The sequence below is a fragment of the Guyanagaster necrorhizus genome, assembly GCF_019112545.1.
Source record: "Guyanagaster necrorhizus MCA 3950 unplaced genomic scaffold BT62scaffold_2, whole genome shotgun sequence".
NCBI classification, from domain to species: Eukaryota; Fungi; Basidiomycota; class Agaricomycetes; order Agaricales; family Physalacriaceae; genus Guyanagaster; species Guyanagaster necrorhizus.
In genome coordinates, this window is record NW_025064881.1 from 142,881 (window position 1) to 154,679 (window position 11,799).

Genomic DNA, 11,799 nt, shown 5'->3' on the forward strand with positions numbered 1-11,799 from the left:
TTACCTCTTCAGTTCGAGTCTGGTGCATCCAGTTCCTTAGTACAGCTTTTCCTGCAGCTTTATCTTTTGCTTCTTTGATGGCTCTCCAGGTCCATTCAGTATTGAATGGTTTGAGCCAGTTTGTGGGGCCCTCTGCCCCTATTCGGCCTGCAGGCAGTTGAGTTTTTTCTTGTGATTCAGTGGTATGCATAGCAATTGGTTGGGATATATTTGAATGCATACATAGTGGCAATATAGATGTAACTACAGAGGTACCATGAGTCCAACTAGTGGCTGTGAAAGACACACCTTTTGAGTCTTTGGCCAGTCCAGTGGAATTGCTCACTGGCTGGCCTTGTCTTTTAACTCCTCGACCTTGGTTTTCTTTCCTTGATCTTTCTCCTCTTTCTGTAACTTGGTGATCTGTGTGCATGTCTTCATGAGTTCACTTCTTCTTTGGGCAGTTTTTGGCCATGTGGCCCTTTTGCCTACAGTTGAAGCATTTCCCTTCTTTCTTTATCTGGTCTATGTCCATTGGTTTCCCTACCCTGGTATACATAGTATCTGTCCCTATCTTCTGACTCCTATAGCTTGTGGCTGTTGAAGGTCCTGGTGATTTCTCAGCAGTTTACCCCAGTTTGTTCAGAGTTAGTGGGGTTGGCTTCTTTGTGTATTCTTGTAGTGTTGACAATTCTGCTTTCTGCCTTTATTGTTCCTTATACATCTCAATGATCTGTTCTTTTCACTTGTCATATCCAACTGGCATCAAGATTCTGACACCCATGGCAGATATCATCATGAGGTATGAAGGAGGAACTCCTCACTTGAGAGTCTTGACCATTTGGCCATCATTGGCTGTGTCATCCTGTATCCCTGCCAACTTGGCAAGCCTTTTCAGCTCATCAAAGTAGTCTGTGGCAGCCTTATCTCCCATCTTGTACTCTTTAATCTTCTGTTTGTGCACCTCCTGTATGGCAGAGTCAATGAACTTGTCATTCAGCATGTGTTTAAAGATGGACCATGATGGGTACCAATAATGATCCTGTGTGGTTGATCAGAAGTTTGGGGAAATAAGAATCCACCATGTTTTTGCCTTCTCTTCCAGATACAAAGTTGTGAAGGCAACCTTATTCATGTCAGTTCCTAGGTACCCGATGTATACTTTGAAGTACTGTTTGCAGTCAACAAGGAAGTGATCAATGTCATCTGAAGCTCCCTTGAAAGAGTGGGATTTCCATAAGAGGTCTGGGTGGCACTCCAGGATGGCTGCATCATAGGGGAGTGCTCCCATTGGGTTAGGCCAGTCTGAGAAGGGGGGACATTGCCACTCATTGGGTGGCCTAGGGAAAGAGTGAAGAGAGTTATCATCCACTACTGGGCTCCCCCATGGCAGCTCACTCCTCTGTACAATGATCCCATTTCATATGGTAAATCCTAGGCATACTGCCTTGAGATCATCTCATTCTGGTTCCTTTCTAGTACTGCTTCCTTCCACCTTATCAGATGGGAGTTGGGCCTCTAGAAGTCAGCTTCCTCAGCCTGTCCATGGGTTTTGGTAAATGCCTGGTCCGGCTGCTGATTGAGGTCAGGATTATGAGAGCCAAGTTGCCATGGAGCAGATGGAGGGGTCAGAGTGTGAGAGTGCACTTCAGAGAGAGGGGGCCATGTACACAGCTTGTCTCAGGGTGATGGGTGGTGTCTTCGGCATTGGTCATACAGGGATCAGCATCTGATATGCCAGTGGCCTCTGGACCTGATCTTCCAGGTGTTGTTTGTTGTATTGCAGCATAGCATAGTCTGTTGCCATGTTCCTTAATATCTCTGTTCACTGGTCAGTGTTCAAATGCAAATATAATTGTCCTAATTATGATGCTACCCAAGTAGCATCATGCCATAAGAAGTTTATCCCTCACAGGTAGTACTTCTGGTACTCCTGCATCCTTGCTCTCCTTATCTCTTGCACCAGCTCTTTTTTGTTGGTAGTTTCTTCTAGCCCATACCTGAGTACTCCACCAGGGCAGGGCTGTTCACTGCTCTCAGTTTCCTCAGTGTCCTCATCGCCCTCTTCCTCCTCAAGGAGGGAAGCAGCAGGCCAGTCATAGAAACTCTTGGCTCCCTCTTGTCGAATTGTTGTTGCACTGCTCTGGCTGGATACTTGGTCCAGCAGTTGGAGAGTTTGGTGGATGGTGATAGATGAGAGCAGACTGGCTACCAATATCAGAATCATATTGGTTTCCTCCTGTCACTCTTGCTGCCTCCACTCACTCATGATAGAGGTGGACATTTCACTGGTAGTCATCATCAGTGACAAGCTGCCTGACCACCCTGCTTCCAAGGAATCCTCAGAGTGTGCAGGCAGGGATATGGGTGTTTCCTGAGGCCTGAAGCCCATAATGTCTGAGGACAGACTCATCACTGCTGAACTCAGTATTGGCACTGAGCATTCTTCAGGAAGGGGGATACTGGAGAGAAGGGGGTCACTGGCTCCTTCTGGTCTGGGTGCCATTAGCCCAATACTCTAGGGTGCTGCTGCGAGAGGAGCTGGGCTCTCTGAAGACAGGGGTTGAGAGGGAGGGGTCGGCTCGTACTGATGCAAGTATGCTGGTGACCTCAGATCATAATCTGTACCAGTTGGAGATGTCAGCCCTAGCCAATCTGTCCCTCTCTGTTTCCCACTGGCAATTCCTGTTCTGCTCATCATACTCAGTGGCCTCTCTTCTCTGCTCCTCTGCTGCATGCCAGTTCTCATGTTCACCACATACTGGCTGTGGCTCAGCTCACTGCCTATGCTCTTCCTGTTGGATGGCATCATCATAGTTGAAGGGAACAGTAAAGTTCCAGAGAGAGAAGTATCAATATATAGTCTCTTTCCATATTTGTCATCATTCTTCTTTATTTTGGAGGTTCCCCCCCAGCCTAATGTCAGACTGGCTGGGGGTGGAGGGGCAGTGAGGCTGGCTGTGAGGTGTTGTGGTGCAGGATCCTTGAGCCACCCAAGGGGTATCAAGAGAGTCCCTGGCATGGTTGGCAATCCCATAGGTGTGGGAGGTGGAAGAAGGGTTAGAGGAGGGAGACTGCTCAAAGAAGTCCTCAGGGAGGTCCTGATCCTCACCATGGAGGACTACATCCAGTACAAAGATTCTGTATCCTCCTGGGACATGAGAGTGCTGACTTCTGGGTCAAGGGGAGTGCTGTCCTCTCACTTCTTCTTGACTATTCTCTGGATGAGAGCCACTAGGCCCAGCTTCTGGGAGCTGGTAGGTCATTCTCCTGGATTCAGGGATGTCATGTAGAGGGAGATCAGAGGTTATGTTGCATAGAATACACTGAATATTTCTGAATTTGTGGTAGTGTCTGATGGCCCAGGTGGTAATAGAATGGTGTCCCCTGCACAGCTGGATGATCACCAAGAGGCCTATCAGTGTTTCAACGATGGAAGAAAGGAGTTCAAAGAACTCATGATCAAAGTCTGAGTTATTGTTGCTAGATGGGGGCATTCGGTTTCTCAGCACAATTGGGCTTAAGAAAGAGAATGAGGAAGCTTCAAGCTAATTGTTAGGTCCAAATGTCATGTAAGTAAATACACATGATAAACAGGTGTCCCTTTGCACTTTGAGGGATCAGCTGAGTTCACTTTGTATATCTTGGTCATTGTGACTCAAGGTCAGATGAAGACTCAAGATAGAATGGTAGTTATAAACTTTAGCTTGAAGCTGGGGTCTAACCAGCTGGAGCAGACTCCTTAAATACTGTATAGGTCCTGCTAATAATACTGTGTGCTTATTGTAGGTTTCTCTGTCTATTGTGCTCATTGTCCTTAAGCATTATTACCATACATAAAAGGATATTGTCTGTGGTTGTCATTGGTTTTGGGAGTGGGTAGGGTTTGACTTGTTGTGCTGACTAAGCTTCATCCCACACTCCTAAGCACCAAGCTAGATGCCTTGACTAAGCATGAATAGAGATCAAAGAAGAATAGAAAATGAGAAAATCATAACATTTCTAGCACTGCATTCTATCTCTCAAAATTTAGATCCTCAGTATCAATAAGATGGTAATAATAAGCATAATAATGGTGAATAATTCTGCTATAGTAGCAAGGTCTTAGTTGGAATGAGTTGTCATTAGTAGATGGGTGGTGTTCTGACAGATACAGTGGAGACAACATTAGTGACTGTCATAATGGAGGAAAGGCTCTGAGAGGATGTGCTCATGTCACAGTAAATCAAAGTGAGTAGTAGATACTGTTATTGAAGCACTCAATGTCTAATTTCTCATGTAACCTGCTCAAGCTGCTTTCCAGATGCACTCTGAGATGCTCATATCTACAATATCTATTGCTGCACATTTTAGCACCTATCAAGTGCTAAGAGTGATATATGAGACTATTAAAAAAAGAAAACTGGATAGAGATTAATCTTGTGAGCATTTATCAGAGAATATTTTCCACAAATGAAAGCTAAAAGTCAATCATACATATTCATCAGAGTCTAAATATTAATAAAGAAAAGAGTAAGTGATGTTGTGCATTAATAGCTAACACAGAAAAGGTGTGTGAGCTTACTTTTAGTATCAGATTGGTTCTTTCCTGTGGTCTCTAGTGGCAACAGATATCTGATGAGGCCACTGAGTGGCTGGTGTTTGATTATTTCATCAGGTGGTTTGATAATGTCTTTGTATGCAATCTCACCCTCATGAGAAGAAAGAGTACATACAGGAGATAATTTCTTGAAGATTATATCATGAGATATGATGATTTTGTTACCAGGTATGTCATCTAGTAGAACTTTGTATGAGCCATATTCTAATCCCACAAATTGATTTTTTTTGTCTCTGGTGATAGTTTGCTGTGGTCTTTGGCTGCAGAGATTTTTGCATAGTAGATAGATCCTCAGACTCAGAGATAGCCTACTGTTTGTTGTTTGTTAGTCCACTCTTCCTCTAGTCTGCTGCACTACAGCTTTGTGAGCAGAAAATTTTGGCTTTTTTAAAGAAAGAAATGTGACACACCTGATAATACTATATAAAAGACTAAATAAACTATCACAAAAATGCCATAAGAGACATGAAGTCATACAAGCCAGAAATATGCTTGAAGGTGAGGTAATAAGCAAGTATTGGTCTAATATAAAAGCCTCTCAAGCTAAGAGATATGATTCAAAGGCTTAAAAAACCAGAGCAAAGAATATACCAAGAAACTGAGATCCTATACACTTCTGACTCACAGAAAATGGCAAACATGAGAAAAGACTACCATGATCAGTTATAGAACATGCAACAGCCAACTGATATAGAGGAGAAGATGGTATCAAAACTGCAATAGAATGCATCAGAATCAAAGTCTCATCAGAGTTAAAAAGACATCTAAGAAAGCTACTATCAAGGGAAGATGTCTAGGAGACATTAGAGCTATCAGCAAATGACAAAGCATCAGGTCCAAATAGAATACTGTATGAAGTGTTTAAGGTAATCAACATATAGTATAAAGAGAGTGTAAAAAAAGACAAACCTGAGTTTGATGTGATCACAGTACTCTATCTAGTATTCAATGATATTGAAAAGTATAGTATATGCTCTGGGACTGATTTTTCTGAGAGTGGAATATGCTCACTATACAAGAAAAATGATAAATCTGAGATCACAAACTACAAATCCATTTCTCTATTCAACACCAACTATAAAATCATGACAAAAGCTCTTGCAATTAAGTTGGCACAACCTGCACCAACTCTGATTCACCCAAACTAAGCTGGCTTTATACCAGAGAGGAACATCTATGATCAAATTTGGCTCACCAAGTGCATTATTGAACTAGCTGAAGCTGAAAAGCAAAATAGAATGATTATATTTCTAAACCAAGAAAAAGCATATGATAGAACTGAACATGACTATCTCTGGAGAACCCTCTCTGCATACAAAATCACTGAACAATTTATATCCACAATATGATTCTTTTACAGTGATGCCTACACATCTGTCTATGTAAATGAGATGTCAAGCTCTACACTCTTCTGTGTCATCCAAGAGGTTTGCCAAGATGATCCACTATCATGTCTCTTGTTTGATCTGATGATAGAACCACTAGCAGAGATGCTACAGCAATCAGACCTATAAGGATTTAATATACCAGGCACAGAAGATCAGATAATTGTGACATTGTTTACAAACAACATAACTGTATTCATAGTGCAATATGATGATCTAGATAAGCTGACCAAAATTCTAGATTCTGGAGCAAAATTCAATATAGACAAAACAGAAATTCTACTAATAGATACCCCATCACACTGTGATGCTATATATCATCACTGAAATTTGGCAGGCTTGAATATGACTGACTTCCAAATACCAGACAGTATCAAGATAGTCAAAGATAGAGAGGCCATGTAAACTCTAGACATATGGGTAGATAACAGAATTAAGCAAGCTAATGTTTGGACATGCACTTTGGATAAGATTGAGGAAAGTCTAGAAAGATGGGAGCTTGGCCATCTCACAATGAAAGGATGACATCTAATAATTCTAATAATAGTAGGCAGAATGACATAGTATCTCACAAAGGTACAGGAAATGTCTCTGAATATAGAAAAACACCTAGAATAGTATACATGAAAATTCCTATAGAGAGATAAAAACAAAATTAATGTTAATAAAGAGACAGTTTATGCACCTATAGATGATGGCAGTCAGAGCCTCTTGGACATACCAATAAGAAATGAAGCTATTGCCATGATATGGCTGAGATCATACTTAAATTTTAGACTAGATCACTCTACATGAGCACTTGCAGCAGATGCCATAATGATGTACCACTCTCTAGCAATGGAAGACAATGTGGACAATGCCATGAAGACAAATGTCTTCTTAAAGTTCTGAAAAACCAGTAATGCTAAACTTCTGGAAAACTTGAAAGTACTGATGAAAATAGCAAAAAAATACAATGTCTACCTTGATGGACTAATGCTATTTGAGAAAATAGTATGTACAATGCCAATATGGTACCACATAAAATCCAATGCAACATAGAGAGAATTCAACATTGGAGAACAAGTCAAATGCCTAAAATCATATCACAAAGTCAGGACAGTGAAGAATGTTGAAAGAATGGCAGAGAACCTCATCAGACATAGACACTTCTGCTGAGAGAAATGTATATGTAGAATATGTGAATATACAAAGAGACTAATGGGCTGTAAATCCTCATGTAAATGCTTTCAAAAGCAAAGAGTTTACTGGATTCACTACCTCCAAAATAAGACCCAAGATCAAGCTTGGTTGGAATGATAGAGACTCTTCCTGAAGAGTATGATGAAAATACAAGTAGATTTGAGCCAAATCTACTGACAAGAGGACTGCTAACTAATGGGTTCAGGATATTTACAGATGTAGACACTGAATGCCTGGACATATACCACTCTAGTACTGAATCCCTCAGACAAGAAGACATAGTGGTTGCATATACAGATGGCTGAGCCATTAGATGCAGAACAGACAAAGCTACAGCAGAGGCTGGTGTCTTCTATAGCAAGAATGATGCAAGGAACTGGTGTGTATACCTTTTAAACAAAGTAGAAAGGACTAACCAAGCATCTGAAATGATAGGAGCAAAAACAGCTGCAGAAGACACTGTTAAGCCAGACAATGGATCTGGTAAGTGACTCACATCATGTTGTTGATGAGTTAAACAGCTATTTCATCAAAAGTGAGAATACTTCCTAATAAATAACAGTCTCATCACAGAGACCACCATGGCAAGGTTTAGAGCATATACCACACCAACAATGCTATGATATGTAAAGGCCACTCAGGTGACTCTGAAAATGAACATGCAGATATACTTGCAAGAATAGCAAATGAGAAAGAAAGCCCAGATATGGTAAACCTGACTATCTTCTCAGTGTTGAAGATGTGAGGAGCAAAACTGGTTGCATTGATACAGGCAATGGCATATAAAATAATCAGAAAGCTCTGTTAGATGTAGAATTAGTATGATATAAACATGTTCTTTTACTTATTTAATTTTCTTTCCTTTTTCAGTATAATGCACCATTCCACACATCTCAGCTTTTAACCACAATGCTGAGATTAATATTACAACATCCTATTCTAACACTTATTCTCTTTCAAACTCTTTCTCATTCACTATGTCCATGCAGCTTCCTCATTAACTCCAATAAGATCAGAATGCAAGATGAAGCATATCAAAGAAAGCTAGATAGAAAGAATACAAACAGGAATGTGATGTTATCTCTAGCAGTGCCTAGTGAATGCATTGAAGTCAAGATAACCAGTGAACAGCTGTGGACCTCTATCTGAAGGAAAGACCTTCAACAGGTCAGCATGTTTCTTCTTATAGATGCTACTACATGATGGCTATGTGGTGGGTTGACACTGGAAATATATCAGTGGTTGCAAAGATAGAATTGAATGCCAGAAATGTGGCACTGAAGAGAGCATGGATCACATACTCACTAAATGTGAGGCTCCAGACCAAGGAGAAATATGGGGGCTTATCCAGCAACTGTAGAAATAGAAGACTAAGACTGACCTGATAATCATAAAAGGCCTCATCATATCATATGGCATCCAGTCCCCCAACATGAATAGAAGCCATATCAAGAGGGGAATAGAAAGATTTCAATAGGTCCTAATAATAGAGTCTGCACATCTAATTTGAAAGATCAGCAATGACCAGGTCATAAATGAGAGAGCATTATATGACACATGAAATTGAACAATGGTGGCTACATGTGATAAACCACCACATGAAACTGGACTGTCTATTATCCAACCAAAGGAAATTTGTGAGGAAGGCTTTACAAAAAAACCCTCATCCTAGCAATATGGCAGGGCACACTCCTGAGAGAGAGCTCCCTACCAGAGGACTGGATGAAGGGCAGTGGAGTTTTAGTAGGTATTGTTAAATGAGCAATGATGGAAGGTACTGATGGTATCAACCAGAGCTTACCTGATGGAGTCCTACATGTGACTTGTTCAATCAGCATGGAAGTCAGCACATAAATGTATTTACCTCATGTGGTCAGAATCAAACAATGTCTTTGCCATGAGAAGATTACACCAAATTATATTCTAAACTTTAACAAGGTCCTGTCCCTCATTCCACCAACAAGCTGACTACAACATCCTCAGCATGCTATCCCACTAGTCAGGGGCCCCCATGGTGCAGGGTGTATGATGCCAAGCCAAACATTCCACAAAAGAAAAAAAGGAAAAAAAAGATTACCTCAAGCTCACTCAAACCCATACTTCTCTCATGGATACCATCTTCTCATGAGTCACATTCATGCTCTTATTCTCTTATGCCTCGTATCTCGACCACCAAACCCTTGCTCTATCAATTAGCTATGGTATCCAATGTCTACAACAAGAATGAAATCATAGGCCAGACAGTGATAGTGGTCATAAAGGAAATATCTGAGAGGCTCATCTGTATTTGGACTTGGAATCCTTCTGGCATCCTCAGCCATTCTAGTCCTCCCTTACTCAGATTCAGCTCAACACTGTGGACTGCCACAAATACTCATCTTGGTTGCAATGTAGAGGCTCCACAGAGAACAAATCATGCTTGAATCTTCGATGACACATCATTTCTAAGAAAGTGATGTGCATTTGTAGCACCTAATAGAGTATGCTGTTAGCTATAATGTAGACTACAGAATACCAATCAGTGACATAAACGAAGTAATATAAATAGATACTCACCCTCACACAGCATAGCAATAAGCAGAAACACAGTGAGGGTGCTCGACAGACCATATTCAATATATATAGTCCATCCCGACATAAAGGGGTATCGAGCTTGGCCGGCAGGATACGATGGAGCTCCTGCTTGCTAATCCAACATTGTTGTTGTCCAGAAACTAGTGTTTCAGCCCCAAATATCCGATCTAATGCCTTCCATGCAGATATCCAACATCCAGTTCTAGTTGCATTCTGTTACTACTGAAGAACCAACCAATAAGCGGCATGGTGCCTTGACCCTGTCAGATACTGATGGGATAATATCCAGCATTGATTTCCAGTGTAGCAATCATGGCGCAGAAGAAATTTACGAAATGACACAGGAATCTAGTCCACCAACCCATAAAGACAACAAGCTATCTCCGAAAGAGCTGATGCTGACATGTATGAGTGCCAGCATGTGCATTGGTGGTAACCATAGATGTTGAGAGCAGCACTTTTCAATATGAGCGGTTGCACCCAGCACAATATGGGAGGACAGGGCTTCTGGGCCAGTATGTTGCTGATTCTGTATGATAACTATGGCTTCATAGGTTGCATGCAAATCACAGTCATGGTTCAAGAGCTGCGTTGTGAATAACAAGCAGCAGCAATGGACACTTGAAGACTGGAGGTAATAGCTCAAGAAGAGAACAGTCTCCTAAGAAGAGGTCAGAATTGCCAGCAAGAGCCTCTTAAAAGACACAAAAATGATATATGTACATGTGATCCAGCCAAATTATAACCCTAACCATAATAAAGGTTAGGTTAGGTTTGCATTCAATGTCTGGAGAGGGATCATACCCTATATAAAGCACTCCCATCCTTCTCCTGGCCTCCACAACTCTCCCTCAAACCATCACCATCAACAAATCTCACCCTTCCACACCTCCTTCCTATGTCCGCACTCATTCAATGACAGCTTCTCATTTCATCTGTAAGCCTTTCTTCTTGCATTACCTCCATGAAGGAGTATTCACCACAAGATGAAGAACGATGCATGTCCAACGACGAGACATGGCAGCAATGACAATGCAGCAGAGTAGGGAGTCGCCAGAACTGTATTTGTTACCACCAACAGCATTCTACACCCTGTCGAGAGCGTCTCACGGTATTCCTGTCTATAGCAACTTGCAGCTGACCATGACAGTCCATGCTCACTGTCATTATGTATCCAGATCCGACGCATCATATCCATGATCTGTATGTGAATATATCATGCCACCCTCGCCATCCATCCTCAGTAAACCATGCCATTGTCACATCCCGCTGTCATCTCAAATAGAAAGTGATATCCTGATGGTGGTACATCCACTGTTGCATCCAAGCCAAGGGGAGATGATGATGGAACTCGATTTTGCTCACAGCCTGACGAGTGTATGCATTCTTGGTTATGAGGGCTGTGTGAATGAGGTGGCGACCAACCTGCCTCTGCTATCACTGGCTATCATCCATCCACTGCTTCTATGGCCTGTAGTCATTCAGAGGTCAGGCGATCGAGAATGGATCATGGTCGCCAATGTTGTCGAGACATTATGGCATGGCCTATGCACACCCATGCCACTGCAGACATCATCACTATTGTTGCTCCTCGAAAATATGTATGATGCGCCTTTTGACAGCCATCAAAGTATGGCAGGCTGCAAGAAGCGAGAAGTTGTATGGAGGCCCAGACTAGTTTATCTGAGGGGAAAGACATGGTTCATAGGACTCCACAATAGTCTTGGACTGGTCAAAGCTTGCCATCCTTCTTTTTGATGAAGAAGAATGGAGAAGCCATTGGAGATTTTGATGGCTGAATTCACCCACTGGACAAGTTTTCTTCTAGGAACTTGTCAAATTCCTGTTGTTCATTATTACTGAGAGGGTAGGTTTTGCAATCCAAGTTGGTGTTTGCATTTGGAATCAGCTTGATTGCATGATTCCATGGTTTTGGCTCTGGTAATTTGTCAAAACTTTCCTTCTCAAATAGATCTCTAAAGTCTTGGGCCCACTCAGATACCATCTCCTCAAAGGTTCTTTTCCCCTTTCCTTCATTCACCTTGGCTGCCAGATTATTGGCATGATGTATGGCATGGA

At 41.8% G+C, this 11,799-nt stretch overlaps 2 protein-coding genes across 2 annotated transcripts; both read left to right on the forward strand.

The window, feature by feature from the left end:
• Window positions 1-6,093: 6,093 nt before the first annotated feature.
• On the forward strand, window positions 6,094-6,291 carry BT62DRAFT_881804 (uncharacterized protein; the record flags this gene model as incomplete). The annotated part of the gene is made up of 1 exon (XM_043182681.1): window positions 6,094-6,291. A coding segment is annotated over one exon (198 nt), but the record flags the coding sequence as incomplete, so codon positions are not given.
• Window positions 6,292-10,716: 4,425 nt separating this feature from the next.
• On the forward strand, window positions 10,717-10,931 carry BT62DRAFT_999410 (uncharacterized protein; the record flags this gene model as incomplete). Its single annotated transcript, XM_043190807.1, has 2 exons — window positions 10,717-10,839; window positions 10,899-10,931. 2 exons carry the CDS (start codon window positions 10,717-10,719, stop codon window positions 10,929-10,931), a joined length of 156 nt encoding a protein of 51 aa, XP_043045231.1.
• Between the last annotated feature and the right edge of the window lie 868 nt (window positions 10,932-11,799).